The following is a 22524-nucleotide window of genomic DNA, read 5'->3' as shown; positions in this document are numbered from 1 at the left end:
CCGCCGCTGCAACAGAGATTGGACACCCGTGCTCGGTCGGCAGCAGAAAGGAGGCAGCCGGCGCTGCGTGCTGCGTGGCACTAATGTTCTCGACAAAGACGAGACCAACGTTTGCGACGAAGTTCACGCACAGTCGGGTGTCTCGTTTTCATGCTCGCACTGGATGATGAGCTGCAGCCGTGCAACGGCCGCACAAAGCTACGACGCTGCAAACTAGGCAAGAAACAAAAAAACAAACAGATAAGCCCAAAGTGGCCCTAAACAAGATAAGCTCTGCTTACTCTAGCAATCAAATTCGATGGTTTCCGCAACGTATTAATGCGAAGCATTCTGGGGATCAATCCGCGATCTTTTTTCTCCACGGTTTAGGCTGGGCCGCATCACCGGTGAGCACATCTCTGGTCTACGTAATAAAAGAACCATTCGGTGCATAAAACCTCTACATATAATGTTGTCTCACAGGTATTTTTAAAGCAATAGAAGGGGTGCATGAAATCAAAAGGGGAGGACAATACGCAGGAAGGTAGCCAAGAGCAATACGCCTTCGTTCGCGGTCGGTTCCACAAGGACAACACATGCCACCATCAGCAGCCCTTAGTTTTCCTTTCTATAAGCGCTCGTTCTATTGCAAACGTCAAAATTGTGGTATGCAAAATTGGTTTTCTGACAGCGCTTTAGGGACGCTGACATCAATATAGTGCTTCGTAAATTGTTTTAATAGTGCCTAAACAAGCTCTTACAGCTGCAGAGATTTGTTTTGTGTATACACCATCATGCTGATACCAAATGTCGTAGCATCGCTGCGAAAGGAGAGGCGCGTCAACAAGACATGCGACAAAAACGAGAACGGGCGCTTAATGTCACTGCTTCGGGATACGAGGAGGAACGTCAACGAGACACACAACACGAAAAAGAACGCTTGCTCTTTCTCCTTCGAGAGCATCGAAATTTCTATCTGATAAAACTAATTGCTTCTTGCGTTCAGTAAGGAGGCACTGGAACTCGACCCGGTAAATTCTGGTACAATATCAACAGTACGTACAGGAAGTGTCATTTATCATGTCTTATCAATGCCGGAAATTCTAAGAGGCAACAGAAAATTTGAAACATTGGTACACCGGCTGCGTCTTGGTACTGCATTTACAAAACACTTCTTGTACAGGATAAAAAGTGTCTCTAGTCCGCAGTGTTCTTGTGGCCATACAGACGAAGATGTGCATCATCTTCTCCTCAAGTGCACCAAATACGATACACAAAGAACGGTACTGCAAGCCAATTTGTTTATATTAGACAGAAGACCATTCACTCTAAAAAAGATACTCGGCCCATGGCTAACTGCGGGCCTCCAAAAAAGAGCTCTTCTTGCTCTGGAAATGTTTTTAGAGGACACCAACATTTTGGGGAAATATTAAGTATCAGATGATCCGATTACGCTAAATGAGTTATATAAACGTTGTTCGTGGTTCATAATTGGTTTATGTGGTGATCGAAACTTTTACGCAACGTGTATAATTCTGTTCTGTACTTGCAGTGTATTACATGTGTTGTGTGTTTTGGCTGTTCAAAACATCTGACTTTATATATGCGTACGTGAACTGAACTAATGCACAGAACTTTGCGACTCATGTCCTGTTGGACTGTATATTTTTTTATTGATCCGGTGTTCAACTGAGTGTTATATTTTGTGTCGCTATTCCCCCTTTTTACGCAAATTTGTTTCGTTTGCCAAGTGACAAGGAGTAGCCGGTGCCACCATAAAGGCGCGAACCTCTCCTAACATTCACTTCAATAAAAAAAATACGCATACTCCTGTACTTTTGTCGCCTGCTTTCTTCGCGGAGTGATAATACACTGGACCACCGAGGAGCGTGTGCATGCTTAGAGCTTAACGTCACGATGTTCATCATGACGCACCACTGCCTTAGCTTCATAACCATTCTCGGCGCTTTTCCTTTTTTTTTTATGAGCTAGATCACGAAAGCGTGAGCTCAGCTTCATCAGCCTCAGCTCCATCATACATCCTTGCCCGGCATCCTGGACCAGGATGAATTTTTACTCAACTGCGAAGCCTGATATCTGAGAAACCCATATGAATTTTCTTTGCAGCTTCGGGTTACGTTCGGGTGGAGAACAATTTTTCCTTTCATAAACCTTTCTACACCTTGCAGTATTGCCGTACAACAACAAAAGGAAGCAGATGCCTACCACTTAGTGTTAACTTATAGATCAGTGCTCCGAAGATAACTCGCGCAGAAGGCTTTATTCGTGCTACTCAGGTTCTTGCGATCTCCAAGCCTCCATGATAGACTTCAAGGGCGCCGCCGTTACCGCGCTAGAGTGTACGCGGTTACATTGTGCTCATCTCTCTTTCCCCCTTCCACTCTCCTTCTCTTTTTATCACCCTACCTCTCCCCCCCCCCCCCCCGTGCAGGCTAGCCAACCGGAATTACCCTTGGTTAACCTCTGCATTTCTATACATCCTTTCTCTCCCGTCTACTACTGCCAACTGACCTTCGGTACACTGCCACGATCTGCTATGATCGCTGGGTGCGTGAGAATAGACACCACAAAACACTGCTTGAAGTCACACACAGCACAGGCCTTGCAGCACACATATAATACGCACCAAACATTATGCCTTAAAGTAAACCGTCATCACAATAAAAAAACAAAGGAACACACAGAGGGTCGTAAGAAGCTAAACAAATTTGAACGTTTGAAAAAGCAAAAAAAATTACAGTGGAATAATTTTCCTTCATGTACCATCGGCCATTATTTGCGGCTTATATCGTGATCATTAAGCAAGCATTTCGTTATTGAGCTAACTGCCCAGACGGTCTTTAAGACCATAGAAGTGTTCAGCCCATGTAAAGCGACACAAGCTGTAAGAGGAAAGATGGCAATCGCGGAAGAACACAATCCGGACATGCTGTTCAGATATGGTGGGCGGTGGCAAACCACCATCTATTTCTTTTGCTCTCGCCCGGCAGTATAGTGTTCCCGTCATCAATCAACATAACCCGCTGGGTGCCGCTTGCTATACTTGGTCGTGAGAGCACGTTTGCTTCCATAAATCGCCTAATCGCCCCGCCCACAGCTTCCAGGATGTCACGTTGTCGCGATAGGCGGCTCCGATTACGCGTGCGCACTACGCAACGAGCCTCCGTGCGGAGCTTTCTCACTTCCTAGACGCACGAGACGCACATTTTTGTGAGCCCGTAATGCCGTGCGGCCCCTCCTTAGAGAACGCACCTACAGGAGCCGCGACTGACGCTCCTTGCAGCCTCGTCTCTGCCTATAGATGCTGAAAACGGCAGGCGTCATTCTCAGGCCTGAGAGGGTTCATGCAGCGCTTGCGAAGGCAGTATGCACGTAACCAAGAAGAAGAGGAACGCCGCAAAGTAGACCAGCCGAGTGGCGATGCTGGGACAAAGAAAGTTGCGCTACCAACACCGCGCCATTCCATGTCCTGGGGCCTCCAACGAAGGCTCTGAACTAGGACGGTTCTATTATAGAATGAAATAGCCGGGAGCGCAGCGTACGCCCATTTAGGCTTGCGTGCAGCCACTCCATCATGTTAAACACATACCTCTTTTCTTACTCCTCTGTTTTGCGCTGGCCTGCGTTGCGTCACCTGCCGTAAGGGAAACAAGACAGAAAGATAGCAACGAGTCAGAGCAGCAGACGCAACAATTGGCGCCATAATTTGAGTGCGACAGTGGAATGCCTCTGCAATTAATAACAGTGTCGCAGAGAATGCAGTAGGCGGGAACATGGGAATACGGTGGGAGAACACACTGGATGCCACGCCCCGCGTCCTAAGACATTTATGGGAATGGGCCATCAACAAGTGGCAATACGGAAGTAAAGAAATACAAAGCCGCAACAGCGGTCCGGCCGGCTGTTTGGCGGGTGCAGACATATGCAGGCGGCTCGCTCTCGAGTTCCGGACAGCGGCGTCGCCTTGCGTACAGATGCACGAGTAGAAAAGCGAAAGGACTGCTGGAGCGGCACGGAGGAAGAAACGAGTAGTAAACGCGCCCGAAGAATAAATGGCAACAAAGACGGAACGCGTGCTGCCCACTCGGTCGCCTTTTATACATGCAGAATGCATGCACGGTGTGGTAGTCGTGCAGTGCACGCGTCGGAGGTGAGGCAGTATATAGCCACAGGCTTCCGCGCACTTCACACTCGCCCGCACCGTGACGAACCCTCGCCGACGCCGCTCCCGAACAACTGTCAGCTGTTCGCGTACGACCGGGCGTCATCTATTCGGCAAGAAGGAAGTCTCGGAGATGCTCGTCCATGAGGAGAGGAGCCCCCTCGACGAGAGCTGAGACCTGCCGTGAGGGCGAGAGAGCCGAGCAGCACGGGGCCCGATACGGACACGCGGGGCAAGGGAATTGACAAAGAGCGTCCGTTATTCAAAACAGGGGATCGGGAAAACTCAAATGCACCAAGAAGAGGATCTGGTTTGCGCGCGCTATAAAAGCGTGCTTGTTCATCCGAAGAGCGTTAGTCGCCTCCGGTAGATCGCTTCACACACGCGCATCATGAAGGCTCTGGTAAGAATAGGCATGCGTGGGTTTGAAAGCGGCTTGCGTGCGCGTTTCCTGGAGAGCATGCTTGTTTCAGCTTTGTAGACAGTCGTGCTACAAAGCTGCAGCAGTGCGCGTAAGCATTCAGCATGTAATACGTTTCTTAAGTATGTTGGTTATTTGAAAAGTTACCGCGAGGTTCGACAGAATTAGCAGTATCTTGCAAGTGCTTGATGAGCGCATTTCCGTAATATAGTTGGCGCAACACTTTGAACTTGCAGCCAGTTTGCCTATTTATATTTCTAGCCATTTGACAGTCATGCCGTCCTGAGGGATATATACACGATGACACAATATTACTGAACGCGATATAGGTGAATAAGTTCATATGCAGCAATGAGACGGCGAGTTATTCAAAGGTTTTTTTTTTGCTATTGATAACTCGAAATCCTGCATCTGACAGTAAGCGGACCATAGCAAAAAGAAACCTTTGAATCATCTCGAATTACCTTGGAAATATCAGTGGTCCATTAAAATTCAAATTGAAGCACCGGCCGTATACCATGCACTGCATACCATCCAGGAGTTTAATTTTTACGAAAATGAACGTGTGGTTTCGACAGTAAAGAAACACCAATGAATCCTCACTGGCCACCAGTGAGCACCGCGGATATGCAAAAACACACCACATTTCTTTATACTGAATGCTGATCAATATTTCAAGGAAGCTCGAAATATTTTTACCCAATCAGAGAGAATCATATGCGAACGAATCTTCTATCAAGCGTTTGTTATTTACATTCCAGAGAGTTGACACAGAGAGAAATACTCTAATGACCAATTACGCTTTATGTAATTATATCTTTTAACAATGTCACTGGCAAATTTAGTTCACGGTGCATCACACAGAAAGACATAGCATATTCCAGAAGTGCTCACAGGTATAAAAAGGTTATATTGTTCTAACGTACGTTTCATTCTGCCCGTGGAAAGTGATCCGGCATATTGGGCAGCCTGAGGCGGGCAAAAGATACAGTCTTGAAGGAAACCGACACTACTAATGACTTCGACACAACTCTCATCACAACTGGATTAGATCAGGAAACTGTCCATGTTTCCCTCCACAGCGGCGTTCTTAATACTAGAACATGGCGCTTAGTGCAATGGGGTCAAAACTCGGTCTATAACGAGGCGTTAAGGACGCCATGTGGCGGCACGCGTATTTGCGTCGCACCCGTCGAGGAAGTGGAGCTGGAAGTAGCTCTTCACGAAATCGAGGTACGACTTTAATTGTTCAGCGCGCTATTTCGCGGAGCAGGTTTAGCATGACTTCCGTTTTCCTTCTGTGCGACATTGCCTTGAATCACGTAGTGGGTGAACCATAACGGAGTGAAATACACACGCAAAAGGCCGCTGTAGCTGACTGGATACGCGTGCGCGGCAAGTGTTGCCCGCCGGCTGCTCTGGACGCTTTGTGCGCGCGCGAAGCCCAAAACACAGCGAGCTACACTATCAGTGTGATCATTCCTCGTAAAGTACACGGTTTTGCTCAGGGCAAGACGGTATACGTAATCGCAGCGTTATAGAAACGTACACAACACTGAAAACTAATTCTGCGCGAGAGTGCGGCTTCCCATTCCGGCATTACGAAGCATTCTCGTGGTTTGTCACGACACACTAAATTTGAGGTTGCAGCTTTTCATAGCAGAGCCACTTTGCATACTCAGAAAGCGGTTGCTACACCTACAAGAAAGTTACAAATTCTTGTCGCTTTTGCTTTTGCTTAGCAATGCAGGGAGCGCATGGACAGGTACTTTAAGCCTGGAAATACGTCCACACTTAAATTACATGATGTAAACGACGGCGTTATCACAATGAGTTCACAATGCATGTAACAAAATATGCGGTGCTACTGACCATAAAGAAATTGTAATTCTGTAAAATTTCTATGTAAACTGAACGGCAGCCTATCGTTGATTTTCAAACTCAATCTTCTTGCACTGTCAACAAAGTAATCATGGTTGCTGTTTGCGTACGCAATTTCTGTCGACTGAAGTCTGCTTCGACTGGACGAACTTTCATTGTAGCATGAACTCCGCACATGACCTCGTCTTGCACGTTAGGCCTTTGACGCGGGACGTCGCTGGGACAGCACCTCTCTGTGGCGATCTCCCTACACATATCCACACATTTACACATATACGCATTTTCTCATGACCATTGCAGACAATCGCTTGCGTCTTTGGAACGCTCGCTGGTGTCGCCCTAGCCGGCGGTTTCGGTGGTGGATTCGGCGGCGGTTTCGGTGGTGGCTTCGGAGGTGGCCACGGCGGAGGTCTCACGGCCGTTCCAGTGACGGGCGTTGCCATCAGCCACGGAGGTGGAGGATATGGAGGCTTCGGCGGCGGCGGTGGCGGCGGCTTCGGCGGTGGCGGCTTCGGAGGTTTCGGTGGCGGTGGCTTCGGTGGAGGATTCGGGGGCGGAAGTAAGATCGTGGCCGGGCCATCGTATCTAGTCAAGACGATCCACCACATCAACAAGTTGCACAGCGGCGGACAGCTCCTCGGCTACAGCGGTGGTGGATTCGGTGGTGGACTTGGAGGAGGTTTCGGTGGTGGCTTCGGGGGCGGATTCGGCGGAGGCGGCTTTGGAGGTGGCCTTGGAGGCGGCCACGGTGGAACAATCGGCATCATCAAGATCAAGGGAGGTGGCTACCATTAAAGAACCAGTGGTAAGAAATACTTACGGTTTCTTGCTGCATACGAGTGCGTAGTGTGTCTTGTTGCGCTCATGAATAAGCAAATAACCATAAAACAGTCATTGTTATTTCATGATCACACGACCTCAAAAAGAAAAAGAGATCTTCCTAAATTTTTGTCCAAATATTTTGTTACATCCGTTTTTCTGAGTGCTCGACTACAACGTAACTGATTTAAAGCTTGTTTATTGATTAATTTACGGATTTATTCGTGCATTTCCACTCGTCTAAGCACAGGAGCTATGACAGACACCAGAGAGAACCCCAGACTGATTTTGACCGACTGGAATTCTTAATGAACGAGCAGCTAATTCCTTGCAGAAGAGCGATTTAGTGTGTGTCCTCCATCGGACTGCGGCCGGGAATCAAACTCACAAGTTTATGTTCAGCACCAGTACGCCGCCTCAGTCGCCGCGGAAAAAGCTGTCCCAAAAAAAAACCACTAATTAAAAATGCAGAATATTTAGCAATACCTGGTGGTAGCAGCTAGCTGCCAAATTTTTTATAGGGCGTGGAAGGTATTTTAAGAATAAACAGCTTAGTGAAGGAAAACCTTCCATTTCTTCTGGGAAAAAGACATGCTCGAACCGAATTTCGCACTTAGGTCGTGAAACATTTGTTTCACAGTATTTAAGTATTTAAACAAAGTATTTAATAAAACCACCCTTAACTTCATTTATGGTGGTGTCGCGGCCCTGAAAGTGTCTGCGTGCGTTCATGAAGTGACTCTTCTAGGTGGTGGTCTTGTGTCCACAACGGCTGCCTCAACTAGTTCATGGTGTCGCGGGGTTCCTTGCATGACTTCCTGTTGACAAAGCCCTACATGACATGCTCATTGCAAAGCGGTACCACTTTCTCCAACAGTTGAACATGAGTAGAAACGTTGACTCTGAGATGTTGAGAAAAAAATGGAAAGACATGAACCTCGCGGCTGACTTTCCCTAAGATTATAACGGGTGACGGGAACTTGGTTTTTATAAATGCAGGAACTTCCGTAAGATTCGCACAAAACCACCTACTATTTATTTGTACATGTGTATGGCAGAAAACTGTAACATTACATGTATTCACGGGGAATTAACGTACTGTGGTCACTGCAGTTTCGTTCATGCTGCCCCTTTCAACGTCACGACTGGCTTTTTGACACACGCTGTCATCTCTTCACACAGCATATGTGGACAGCATTAAATAAATTGATGTCGTACTGTGTGTCTGTTTTCGGGCTGTCCAGTTGTCCGTGTGCGAACATTTCCTGTGCCTTAATTCAGGCCATTGCCGGTCTCTAAATCCTTTCAGTCCTGGTTAACCTCCCTACCTTTCTTTTATCATTTTCTCTCTCTCTCTTTCGACGTGATAATAGAAACTTGCGTGAATAGGGCACATACGCAAAAACACACAACTTTCCCCAAGTTGCATCGCAATAAAAAGAGCAACATAGGAACATCTGTGCTCTGTACATAACAAGCATCGCCTATCAAAAATGTGATTACACATGTAGCTCTTGAAGCTAATATCTTTTATTTCATTTTACAAATTTCTGTATCCGCTAGATCTCAAGAGGAGATCCTACTTGGGCTTTCCGTGCATATATGTATCGCCTTAGCACCATTGTAATTAGCAGTCAATAAAAGATTTGCCGTTTATAGGCATGCTAACTCGTAACCAATGATTAAGTTGGCCGACCAACAACACGCCAAGAGTGAATATATAAACGCACTGTATCGACAATTGCATGCCCTGGGAGCTGGCCAATCTTCAGGCTCGTCCCGCCATGTCGTTATAACTGCCACCCAGATTTTATAGTTGTAACATGGTTTTCACGCTGCTGCTTCATTTTCAGATCGAATGGTCAAACGAATTTCGTGTCTAGTGAAATCTTCGCTGAAGACTGGCAGGAGCTGCGTCGACCTCAACGCTGGTGCAAATCTCACCCAACGGTGCACAGTCAAGCGCCAAGCCGTTGAGGGCACTCCTCAGGGCGAAGAACAAATGAGGACGGCAAACACGTCCTTGCCATCAACAAGTGCCAGTCAAGTATTATTGTACAATAAATTATTTTTTACGTCGCATATCCCAGCCTCTTTTCCGTCGAAAACACCACAGACCAGCCTCGCAACTTTCTGTGATTCTCTTACGCGATGCGCCATACGGAGATGACGTTTTGGTGATGAGGCTCAGTGTTTAAGAATTGACCGGCTACGAAACCAGGAAATAACCCGCATACATATAAGACACACGGTCCAAACAAGAATAATTTCTTGAGTAATATCAAAACGCAGGCCAATTGCCGATTCGGGTAAGCTGTCGGCGAAATTCGGCTTATTATCCCCGAACAGGCACCACAATTCATATTACTACAGTTCCCTCCATGGCTGCTGTTTCCTCTGCACATCCGGAAGTACATCCCTGGGATAAGCTCTAAGAAGAACATGCCTCAAGCAACTATTATAGAGACAGCACTGGCTTACACGATAGAGACATACTATATTACGAGTACAGGTCATGCGATCCGAGGGGCGGATATATAAGCAGCACTTGTCAGCTGAGCGTCCGGGGCACGACACTGCTCTGGCCATGTTCTCACACCCGTTCTACGCACAGGTCTTGGCGCTGTCCCTCCTGAAAGCTTCCTTCGGGGGCTTCGCTACGCCGGGCATTCCCTTGCCACTGGTGCGGCCTTCGACGAGTTTCATCGATGACGATGTGCTGGCTGAGTTTCGCCGCTCCCAGCCAATTCCTTGCCAGCATCCAAGACTGACTGCGACATCTGCTCTCACCTGGCAACCAAAGCCTTCCAGCGTCACGCGATCCGAGGGGCGGATATATAAGCAGCACTTGTCAGCTGAGCGTCCGGGGCACGACACTGCCCTGGCCATGTTCTCACACCCGTTCTACGCACAGGTCAGTTACTTACAAGCTGCTAAATGTTATCGTAGTTCTAACCGCTGTACAGTAGCGGTGTCGTGCCCCACCAACTTTCTATATGTTTTGCGAAAGTGCCTTGTAGGGTTGGTTTCTGCTTTTGATGCTGTATCACGTGTTCTGTTAATGCTCTCGGGAGATATCGAGAGTAACCCTGGCCCCAGAACCAATGCTGCACCTACAGGTTCTGACAGTGCCAAAATCACGGAAATTTTTGAAGTTGTTAAAGGCTTGGAAACGAATCAGGCGAGATTTCTTCAAGAAATACAAGTTGTTAAAGAACAGCAAGATGTGCTGAATACGTCAGTCCAAGCCCTTCTTAGCAGGGTGAATTTTCTGGAAACTGATGTGCGTTCTCTCAAACAGATTGATACGCTCAATGCAGCCTCAGCTCCGTGCGCTCTCGACGCCCTTCGTGATGATATGGTGAAGCTTAGGGCGTCACTTGATAGCGAGAGCAACAGATCCAGACGAAACAACCTCATTATTTTTGGCCTGGATGATTCAACCGATGAGACATGGTCTGTATCGGAGGAAAAAGTACTGTCTTTCTTCGAAACGCAACTGAATGAACGGATTACCCCAGAAAGTGTAGGGCGTGCTCACCGGATTGGTAAATCCCACGGAAGCAAAAACAGACCTATCATTATAAAGTTTGTTAACTTCAAGGATAAGGAACGTATCCTATCTCGTGGTTTCAGGCTCAAGGGTGCTAACTTTGCGATCCGTGAGGATCTCAGCCCTGACGTCAGACTTGCGCGATCTAAACTTGTAAGTTATGCAAAAACATTGAATTGCTCTTTCAAACTTCGATACGATAAGCTACTCATTGATAAGAAGTGCTACGTTTATGATGGAACTCAGGATATTGTTGTTGAATTGAAAAAGTAGCAGAAGGGGCGGTACCCGAACAATAAGTCCTCAAAGCAATGTGTGCGCATGGGACGTTCCGCTCATCCAATTTCAGAGCTTACCATTTTAGTCGTGAACTGCAGAAGTGTAAAAAACAAAACTGATGAATTTGCTACTCTGACCTCTTCAGTAAAACCCCATGTGATTATAGGTACCGAGTCTTGGCTCGACGAAGCTGTTGGTAGTTCCGAAGTATTTCCGCCTGGTTTTCACGTCTACCGTTCCGATCGCAATGCGCATGGCGGTGGTGTCTTTCTACTTGTTGACTCGTGCTTGCAATCATCTCCCGTGTTAATCCGAACTGATCGTCCCGAGTCAGTTTGGTGCAATATTCGATTTGAAACTGGGCAATTACTGACAGTTGGCTCCTTTTACCGTTCCCCCGCTTCCACATCGCCTGAGACCTTCACAACCCTATCCGAGTTTCTTTCTACAATAAATAATGACTATATTATTGGCGGTGATTTCAACATGCCTGACGTGAAGTGGGTTCACTATAAGCCTGTCCTTGCCAATTCTTCCTCTCTGTCTATAGCATTCCGCGAGGCAATAGTTACCAATGACATTTATCAGTTTGTTACTGAACCTACTAGGTATGGTCCGAATAGCTCTTCTATCTTAGATCTGCTTTTTTCAAACCAGCCATTGCTTGTGTCTGATAACGCCGTAATTCCCGGTATTAGTGACCATGACTGCATTGTGGCGCATGTGCAGATTGTCCCCTTCTCATGTGCACATGATCACCCAAGGAAGGTATACTTTTTTGAGAAAGGCAATTATGTTTCATTGTCTAATGATCTTACTATATTCCTGCAGGAATTCAGTCATTTAGCGCAGTCCGCAGATTGCAATACCCTATGGGATACATTTTGCTCCACACTAAAGCGTCTGGTTGACACACATGTTCCATGGAAACATTTGTCTGCAAAAAATTGTAGTGATAAGCCTTGGGTAACTCGGGAAGTCAAGCAATTGATTAATAAAAGACATCGCCTTCTGAATGCTTATAGAAAGCAGCGTAACCCATCTGTATTTGTAATGCTAAAAACCCTTGGAAAAGATATAAAAGTAAAAAACAAGGTTGCTAAGGAAAAATACTTCTTAGCATTGGGCCCAAAGTTACAAAATAACCCGAAAGAAATGTGGAAGTATTTAAAAACGATTAGCAAAGAATCAATTGGCATCCCGAACTTAAGAAACGGTAGTGTACTTCTTACTAATGATGTCGATAAAGCTTCCTGCTTCAATCTTTATTTCCAATCATCTTTCTCAACTCCCTGCCAGAATGAATTACCGCCTATTCCCGACAATGGGTTTGAACCTATGCCAGAACTGGTCGTGACACATGGTGGTATACTTAAGTTGCTTGACAATATAAATGTTTCTTCTGCAAGTGGTCCTGATGGTATACCTTCTCATGTGTTAAAGGCTTGTTCTCACACAATTTCCCACTATCTGGTTATTATTTTTGAGAAATCACTAAGTACTTCTTGTTTACCTAAGGAGTGGAAAGTTGCAAACGTGGTACCAATCCATAAAAGTGGTCCAAAAAATATTGTCTCCAACTACAGGCCAATTTCTCTAACTAGTGTGCGTAGTAAAACACTGGAGCACATTGTATACAGTTCCCTAATAAAACATCTAGAAAACAATAATTTTTTAGCAAATATCAGCATGGTTTTATGTCTGGTCGTTCTTGTTCGACCCAGCTCCTAGAATTCAGCCACGATCTTTTTCATTCATTCGATCTCGGTGTACAGACTGACTGTATATTTCTAGATTTTAGAAAGGCATTTGATTCTGTTCCCCATGTTTTACTGTTGTATAAGCTATCATCCCTCGGTATCTCTCCTTCATTGCTTGATTGGATTAAATGTTATCTACAAGAACGCAAGCAACGTGTTGTAGTTAATGACTCACAATCTGATTATGTTGATGTTACATCGGGAGTTCCCCAGGGATCTGTTTTAGGGCCATTGCTGTTTTTGGTCTACATTAATGACATTGCTCAGGTTGTGTCATGCAAAGTGCGTCTGTATGCGGATGATTGTGTGATTTATCACTCCATTAGGTCTGCCACTGACCACGAGTATCTGCAACGCAATTTGGACTGTATAACACGCTGGTGCGTTAGGTGGCAAATGTCTTTAAACCCCAGTAAGTGTCAGTACGTGTCCTTTACACGTAAACAAAATCCACATCTATTTCATTATACATTAGACAATGTCCAGCTATTGCGAGTAACTCAGTATAAGTATCTTGGTGTTTATTTTTCATCGAATTTAACTTGGACTAAGCACGCTGAATATGTTACAGCGAAAGCCTGTAAAATGCTAAATTTTGTTAAACGCAACTTCCGGCTAGCTCCTCCCAAAATTAAAGAACTACTTTATTTTTCGAACGTAAGACCCATATTAGAGTATGCCTGTATGGCCTGGGACCCGCAAACCAAAACTCTGTCTAATATGCTCGAGCATGTACAAAACCGCGCAGCCCGTTTTGTCTGTAATAACTATGACTTTACTTCTAGTATTTCAGCACTTAAGGATAACTTGGGGTGGGAATTATTAAGCACACGCAGACAAAACATGAGGTTGGAAATGCTTTTTAAAATTTATTTCGGCCTGGTTAAAATAGATAGAGAAACTTACCTTTTACCTCCTCATTTCTTGTCTCACAGAAGTGACCACTATTTAAAAATAAGAGAACTTATTTGTAGAACAAACGTGTTCAAGCATTCTTTTTTTCCACACACAATATCACAGTGGAATCAGCTACCGCAGGAAATTGCTGATTGTCACACTGAAGCATCATTCAGAGCATTTCTGCTGAGCATATAGTGGCGTGAATTTTTTCTATTGTTGTGTTATTTTTGTTTGACCAGTTCTGTATTTTGTCGAGCTTATGTACACTGTATATTCCCCCCCTGCAATAATGCCTTCGGGCGCTGCAGGTACTTGAAATAAATAAATAAATATTTACTGGCGGCTGCTCTACATAACATGCCAGACATTGTCATGGCATTTAGATAGAGTAATGACATGAACTTCACCTGAGTTGTATGCGATGAAACAAGCGATTAAATACGTACTACGGCAACTTCAAGAACCATGGACAATTTTCAGACTCGAAAGCGGCATTGCAAGGCCTTTGCACAAAAAGCACTAGGTCAAGCAATTACATTTCAGTTCAGGACATAGCATACTCACACAACTTGACCTCAAATACTGGACTTGTGACAGCATTTCAATGACATCCAGAACATGGCGGTATAAAGTTAATGAAAGGGCGGATAAGTCAGCCCGCGAAGGCCATTATGATATAAAATTTCTTAATGTGTTTTTCACTAAGAGGGAGGCTTCAGCTTTGGCGAAGTGATATGTACTCAATGTGCGGCATAAAAGAGGGTCTTCACCCTTCAGCTAATTACGATTTTTTGTTCAACATCTACCCATAACTCTAATCAAGGCTACCACTATGGCTACCACAGCATCTTGAGATCCTCAATCTCCGTCTTCGACTAAGCATAGCATACACGTTTTATTTATTCATTGCATACATTTTATTTTTCGCAATGGCCGGACTTTAAGTCCATGTTGTGACAACTGCGGAGTCACGGGATCTCTAGAGGACATTTTGCTTGGGAGCGACATCTATATAAAGTGAACATGGGAAAGCTCGACCAAGGTCCCTTGACGTTGACACGGATGCCGGGTCCCTGGCCTTGTCCATCAGAAAAAGTCAAAGCTCTGGACTTCTTTGTATACATTGATGCGAAATCATCAAATGGCCCATTCAGCGAAAAAGCCGGCGTTTGCTGTTTGTAGCAGTGAAATGGCACCTAAACTCGCATCGTCATTGGCGGCAACGCTACGTCACAGCCTGCGCCTCGACAGAGCAGAGGGGGCGGAAGGTACCACGTGCTCGGCGATATCGCTCCAGGTGTTACGCGAGGGGAGAGGGCATCGCCGCGCCGGCGGCATGTAACGTTTGCACCGAAGGCTGCTGCTGCTTGCTGGCTCGAGCAGCACGCATCGCTATGGTGCATTACTCACAGCGCAATACTTGAAGGGCCGTTCAGGACAGTTCAATTGGAATTTAATATTTTCGCATTCACAACTCATAAGAAGTGCCTAGGTGTCCTCGGATTTTTCTATCAATAGGTCTTCTCTCTAAACTATGATCCGCACACGTTGTCACATCAAGATTGTGATTTTATTCTCATTTCCATTAACCATCAAGTTTTAACACGATTACCTACCTTCATCGTCTCGGACACTTATTCTGCTGCCGATAAAATTTCAAGACCTAAAGCTTTTTTTTTATTATTATGCCCACCTTCTTCTAGGGCCTTTTCTCTCCTTCGTCCAATTCTCTGTAGAGTAGCATGTAGGCCAAGATACCCTGGCTAATCATTATTCTTTTCAATAAAGAGCTCGCTCTCTCCCTCTCTTTCTGTGTCTGATGAGGTGAAAACGACATATCACAAATTTGCGCGTGCATTTTCTGCACAAATAGAGAAATAAAAACTGCGGTTCTTATCACTACGTACCCTAAAGTGCGTACAAAAAAAAATTATTCATGAGTTTGCATGGATAGACTTTATGGCACTCATTCACCGAGTAATGATTTTTGCACAATGGGCGAAAGCTTTTTCTAAGTGGCGCTGTGTTCAGTGATCCAGTAACAGAATAATTGAATGGTTTTGATCGAGCGGCTCTGTAAAAGCAGGAAAAAAATTCAATCAATACCGTTCCAAGGAGGAGGAAACAAAGGGGAGGAAAGACAGGGAAGTTAGCCAGTGTAAGTACCGGCTGGCTACGCTGTGCTGGGGAAAAGGGTAAAGGGAATAAAAGGAGAAAGAAGAAGAAGAAGAGGAAAAAAAGTGGAAACCTGAAAAATCACACAGTAACGCGATACTACGCGCTACAACATTCAAAGGTGGTCGCACAATTCACATGTCCTTAAAAACTTCAGCAAAGCCTTTAAGGCCTTCAGTGCCGAGGCCCGCCTGGACCAGTGTCCTAGAGCTTTTTCCTCTGTAAAGGGGCGATTGTCCAGCTTTTCAAGCGTGGTCACGAGCACTTTTGTTGGCACTTTGTAACGGGGATAGTCACAAAGGAGGTGTTCAGTCGTCTCCTCGCAGCCGCAGGTGTCACAAGTAGGGCTGTCGGCCATTCCAATGCGGAATGAATAGGAGTTCGTGAATGCCACGCCGAGACACAGGTGGCACAGAAGTGTTGCTTCCGCTCGTGGTAACCCTGGTGGTAGGCGGAGTTGCAGACGTGGATCCAATCTGTGGAGATGTGCGTTCGTGAATTCACTGGTGTTCCACAGATTCTGCGTAAGCTCGCGGGCGAGGGAGCGAAGACTTCTAGCTGCATCTGTTCTTGACAGTGGTATGGGTATAATCTGGGCACCATCATGGGCCGACCGGGCAGCGTCATCCGCACTGTCATTTCCCGAAGTTCCGCAGTGACCCGGTATCCACTGGTAGATGATGTTGTGTCCCTTGTTGATTGCGGGATGGTGAAGTAGTCGGATGTCTGCGACTAGTTGCACATTTGGTCCGTGGTTGAAAGGAGACATCAGACACTGGAGAGCTGCCTTTGAATCACATAAGATCGACCATGAATCTGATGATTTGTGAACAATACACTCCAGAGCAGCACGGATAGCTGCGAATTCTGCAGCCGTCGGTGATGTAATCTGAGATGTCTTGAACTTGAGGGTGACAGACTCTGCAGGAATCACCACTGCTCCAGCTGGACTTTTAGAGCTTTTTTTTTTACACGTGGACGCATCCACGTGTAAACGTGGATGCGTCCTGTGTCATGTAGCACTGAAAGCATGGTTTGTTTAAGGGCGAAAGTTGACATTTCCGTTTTCTTTTTGATACCGGGAATAACAAGAACAGCCTGGAGTGGATGGAGGCACCACAGCGGTAGAGATGGTCACGCTGCAGGCGTGAAGTTTGACGGTAAAGTTGCATGGTTGGCGGCAATAATCTTGCTAAACGCTGAACGAGGTTGAGTGGCAGGAAGGGAGACGAGATGATGCGATGGAAGTTGGGCGAAGTGCCTGATGTGCATCCTTAAAGTGTCGACTTCAAGATACGTACTGATGGGGTGGTCATGCGCGATGGCTCTTGTTGCTGCCGTAGATGCACATCTGGGAAGACCAAGGCAAATTCGCAGCGCTTGAGCTTGCACAGACTGGAGGGCACGGAGGTTGGTCTTACCGCTTCCACCCAGTACAGGTAAGCTGTAACGCAGGAGACCGAGGAACAGTGCGTTATAGAGTTGGAGCATCGCACTCACAGACGCACCCCATGACTTTCCCACAAAAAATCTGAGCACGTGGGTTATCATGACTAATTTCCTTTTTAGGTAGGAGATATGAGGACTCCAGGAAAGGTCTCGATCTATTGTCACTTCTAGAAAGAGGTGCGTCTTCTCGTAGGCAACTGGCTGTCCATTAATTCTGATAACGTGCGGTTTCATTGCTTTGCGCGGGAAAGCGACTATAGAGCAGACCTCGCGCTCGAAGATAACCTGATGTTAGTATGGCCGCTTTTTGAAGTCTGGCGCGCACCTGGGGACGCGTCGCTCCTGATGACCAAATGCATAAATCGTCTGCATAAATCGACACATGGACCGATTTCGGAAAGGTATGAACCAAGTCGATGAAAACTGATGGTAGCGCTAAAAAGGAACGGACACACGAGGAAAAGACGACACGACGACAAAGAAACGCGTTTCTTTGTCGTCGTGTCGTCTTTTCTTCGTGTGTCCGTTCCTTTTTTTTTAGCGCTACCATCAGTTTTAAAGAATGCATCACCAACTAGCCCAGCACCAAGTTTTATTCAAGTCGATGAGCACGAGCTTAAATAGAGTGGAGCTCAAGACTCCGCCTTGTGGTACGCCAAAGTAGGAGTTGTGTTGTGATGACGCTCCATCCTCTGTTTGCACAAAGAATGACCTGTCCTTCAAGAAGCTGGATATCAACAGAAAAACAAGGCCGCCTAGGCCGACATCGCCCAAGGCGTCCAGGATGGCTTGATGGGTTACGTTGTCATAAGCGCCTTTAACATCCAGGAATATCACCGCTGACAGCCTCCGGAGCCTTTTTTCGTGCTGAACAGACGAGACGAGATTTATGACATTGTCTACAGAAGAGCGTCCGCGTCGAAAGCCTGCCATAGCGTTAGGGTATAACTTGTAGTGTTCAAGATACCAGTCTAGGCGCATCAGCACCATCCTCTCCATCACCTTTCCTAGGCAACTGGCTAGAGCAATGGGACGATAAGACGCCACGTCTAAGGGTGATTTACCTGGTTTGAGCAGAGGCACAAGGCGGTTGGACTTCCATGCAGCAGGAACTACTCCTTCACGCCATGAATTATTGTACACGTCCATAAGTGCATGCCGGGCTGTCTGACCGAGGTTTCCAAGAGCTGCGCATGTCTACCCGTCAGGCCCAGGCGATGAGGAACGTCTGCACGCTGCCAACGCCGCCTGCAACCCCTCGATGGAAAACAGAATGTCCATACGAGAATCCCGCGAGGTTGGAACACCACGGGGATCATGTGTACCGAACGATGGCAGTAGACCAGCAACTTTGCAACAGAAGTCCTCCGCTACGTCGATCTCTCTGCGACCTTGGTAGGAAGCCAATCATTTGACGGGGTGGCGCTGTTGCGGTGATGTTCGAAGACCACGCACTGTTCTCCATATATGTGACAGGGGTTTATGCGGATCAAGGGAAGTACAGAAGGTTTTCCATCTTAGAAACTGCAAGGAGTTGATCCGACGCTGGATCTTCTTCTGTAGGTGTCTCGCCTCCCTTAGGTACTTGGTACCTAAGGGAGGCGAGCCTTAAGTAGGTACACTGAGGTACTCCCGTAGATGGACTTGGTGCGCCTGTACCTTCCTTCCGCGCGAGGGCGGATTGCTCGAAGCCGCTCCAATTCTGCTTCGAATTCAGAAAATTTAGGAATAGGCCTAAAAGATTTTGTGGCTTCTTGAGCAGCGGCGTTAATTAGCTTCTCGATGTTTCCAGGTAGACAGTCCTGGATCTCTTGGCAATTCTTCTCCATGAGCAACGTGTATTTAGGCCAGTCGATGTGATGAAGGACTGTAGTAGAGTGTGACTTGCGTATGCCGTCGATTTTAACATATGTTGGAACGTGGTCATTACCGTGCGTTTCGTTGTCCATGAACCATTTCACACTGGCACTGAGGCATCTTGAAACAAAAGTTAAGTCCAGGCAGCTGCATTGCACATGCCTTGGGATAAAGGCAGTCCGTGAAAGTGTACTTAGAGGTTTGAAATTGGGCGGTGACCAACGCGAGGACTATGAACGATCTATTAGGGACAGCACATTATATAATTCACTTTTCAGTGTCTGTATGAAATAGGCCTGCATGCTTATATTTAATTTCATATTGAAGTTATGCCGCATGACAACCCAAACGAATAGAAAAAATTAATGAAATAACCCAAATGCGCAATTAGCTTATTTTAAAGTAAGATGTGACAATACGGGAAGTCTGTTTGTATTCTGTGGTATAAAGCCAGTGCTGTGGACAAGATGTGAGGAAAGGGCAAGGTCAAAGGGACATCAAGCACTGCACTAAGCAGGCAAGCTTGTCCAGAAGTCATAATGGTATTACACGCTATCACAAGGCTAGAAAGCTCAGGGAACTACGCAACTTCCTAGAGCGCGTGAATAATCGCCAGTGCGCAGGTGATCATGCCAAATCGAGTTGGCGTCTTTTCTTCTTTTTTTTTTCACAGAGCACTGGGCGCTTTCGCAGTAGTTAACTGGACCAAGTAGCCCATTTTATTCCATGCCGCGGCGGGCCCATTCTTAATTAGACAGAGCGAAAAGACTCCAGTCGCCTGCTATTTCAACCCTCTGTAGAACGCAGACTGCACAAATTTCAATGTAAAATCGCGATTGTTCATCTGACCTCAGTATTACAGTAATCTGAAGCCTTCCACTGCGGAATTCTCCAGAGCTCAAGGGAAGCTATGGGACACAATAATGAACCGATCAATGACAGATCATTCCACCGGTTCAAGGTAGCATTCCCGCACGTGTAGATTGTGACGACGTTGAAAGGATATCAAAGTGTAAGAAACTCTGTTAAGGACGACTGTAGTGGGATATTTTAGCATGATGACAGCCAAATGGAAGTACAGCACACAGTACCAATTGACAACATGCTACTCTGCAACCGGGATTTTTTTTTCAGTGCACATGAAGTGCAAACGAAGGATTTCCTCATAAATAAACGTTATAACTGGAAATAAATGTGAGACTGTACATCTGCGGTCGCCCTGGTTGCACTGTTCTTCAGTGTTGCTGAGGTAACGCCCTGATCTTAAATAACATTGTGAAGCGCAGTGAAGAGAGATTTTCTATTTGGGAAAGAACTAAGATTTCGAAATGAAGACTGACGATCGCTTGTACAAAAAGTGCCAAGGCAGACACGAGTCAGAAAGTACCATCTGTGTCGTACTATAGGCCTCAAGACTCAAATCATGGAAGATACTTGACCGAGCCACTTACTAAGACGCAAGTGACAGCTCCCCCAGCTTACTCCAGGCGCTGAGCACTTAAGCACCCCCAAGTGGTCACATAAAAACAAATCAGCAGCTGAGTCAAAGCAAGTTTTGTTGATGCCTTCGAAAAATTTACTTTTCTTGTTTTGTCACCGTGGTTTCTTGGTCGTTCATTGTTCATTCGTTTTTTAGACAAAGAACTTCCTAATTCTCTGCAACTGGCTTTCGTTTTGGACGTCGACTTCATCTATATCTCACTTTCGACATTATAACAGTGCCCAGTTGGTTCTCGGCCTCCACCTGATTTTCTTCTCGTCCCTCGCCACTCAATCAGCTGCAGCTTTCCACCAAAACTTGCCTCTCTCATATGTACCAGACATCATATCGTCGTGCACTTCCTGCTCTTGGTTGAAGCTAGAAAGAGTTCTGTGTCAGTGAATCTTTCCTGCCTCCTCACTGCTTCTGTTTGTTTAGCTTGAAGTGTGGCGTCTCCCATGTTCTTGTCGCTTTTCTGAACAGGGCCGTGCTATTTCAAGGTTTCCTCTAGACTCTCAATGTACTCCACATACGCGATCGCAGGCAACACTCAATGGTATATATTAGAATGAGTGGGTGATGGGTAATAACATCAACGAAAAGTGGTTCAACAAACCCCAATGGTGGGGCAAGTTATAGGCTGCTCTCGACATTATCTTTTGAACTCATCAAATAGTGCCAACTCTTCCCCCTTGCCCTGCCACCCTCTGCCTACTCCACTGAAACTCATTTACACTTAAGTACTCCAACCGTTTTCGCGCGGAAATAACGGGAAGAAGAACCTGATGTTTCTGGAATTTTGTTGTTCTTGTTCGCGATTTGTCTGTACTCATTACTTTTCAATTTTTACAGGTTTAGGCTGGCTACCTGCACCTGAAATGTGGGATATTGTCCACGACATATCAAGCGACCGTCACATTGAATTTCGCCGGCTCAACAATTCTCCCCAAGCGCCTCCCCGAACTTCAGATTCCTCTGAATGTGGCGCGCCAGGGGCCGACGCGAGAATGCTCGCAACAGTCGGCTTCCACCGCGCACCGGCGGCGGCTAATGGGCGGCGCGGGCGGCCGGGCGGAAGCGGGTTCGCGGGGAATTACCGCACACGCGCTGGCACCCAGATTTCAACACCAAAAGGGCGCTCTGCGCGGGGGTGATCTAAATTCAAGATTAATCCATAGCCGCCTGCTACGCGCCGCTGGCCTGCTGCGGGTCGTTACGCGCAAATTAACTATCTAAATCTATGACGGTCCGCTTCACCCTGAGACAAGGCTCCTACTACCGCCGCTGATGGTGGGTGCTGCAAGGAGGAGGGGGGGAGGGTCGCATGCGCGGAAATTACTGGCCATCCAAGGCTTCGCTCGCACGATGCTCTATATAAACACTGCGCAGGCATTTCGCGCATTTTCGTTGTTCGCTCCCTCTCTCCATTTCTAACCCCTTCAAAGACAACTTTCGTTTTATATTTTCTTTCCTCTACGCCTCTTCTCACGTGAATTACTTTTGTTGCTTGGTTGCGCAAATGCCGAGCTCGCCGCACGGGTGGGTGGAGTTGCCGGTCAAAAGCACTCTCGGCGGCCCTCTGAGCGAGACATATCTGTTGCCCCTTTCGCGTATCTCGCAAAAAGCGAAAGGCGGCGCCGCTATTTTCCTCCATTCCTGCGCGCCCACGAAGCGAGTCCGAGCGGCAACCAGCGCGTCGATCTCGGGCGCCGCGTGTTCACAGCCCCCATGCGGTGCTTCTCCGCTGTACCCAGTGGCGTAGCTAGGTCGTCTGGCACCCGGGGCCCA

At 46.6% G+C, this 22524-nt stretch overlaps 2 protein-coding genes across 2 annotated transcripts in view; both read left to right on the top strand.

Moving 5' to 3' along the window:
• Positions 1–4539: 4539 nt before the first annotated feature.
• LOC135903046 (uncharacterized) lies at positions 4540–9359 on the top strand. Its single transcript, XM_065433420.1, has 3 exons — positions 4540–4565; positions 6765–7269; positions 9137–9359. The coding sequence occupies exons 1-2, from the start codon at positions 4554–4556 to the stop codon at positions 7257–7259; spliced, it is 507 nt and encodes a 168-aa protein (XP_065289492.1). The 5' UTR covers positions 4540–4553; the 3' UTR covers positions 7260–7269; positions 9137–9359.
• Positions 9360–9816: 457 nt separating this feature from the next.
• Positions 9817–22524, top strand: part of LOC135903047 (shematrin-like protein 2) — a 21783-nt gene continuing 9075 nt past the window's right edge. The window contains exon 1 of the mRNA XM_065433421.2: positions 9817–10197. Within this exon, the coding sequence (XP_065289493.1) occupies positions 9871–10197 (327 nt within the window). The 5' untranslated portion in view covers positions 9817–9870. The remainder of the gene's footprint in view (positions 10198–22524) is intronic.

The sequence above is a fragment of the Dermacentor albipictus genome, chromosome 1 (assembly GCF_038994185.2).
Source record: "Dermacentor albipictus isolate Rhodes 1998 colony chromosome 1, USDA_Dalb.pri_finalv2, whole genome shotgun sequence".
Lineage (NCBI taxonomy): Eukaryota > Metazoa > Arthropoda > Arachnida > Ixodida > Ixodidae > Dermacentor > Dermacentor albipictus.
The sequence above is the reverse complement of the archived record's forward strand: the minus strand, read 5'-3'. Positions and strand labels throughout refer to the sequence as shown.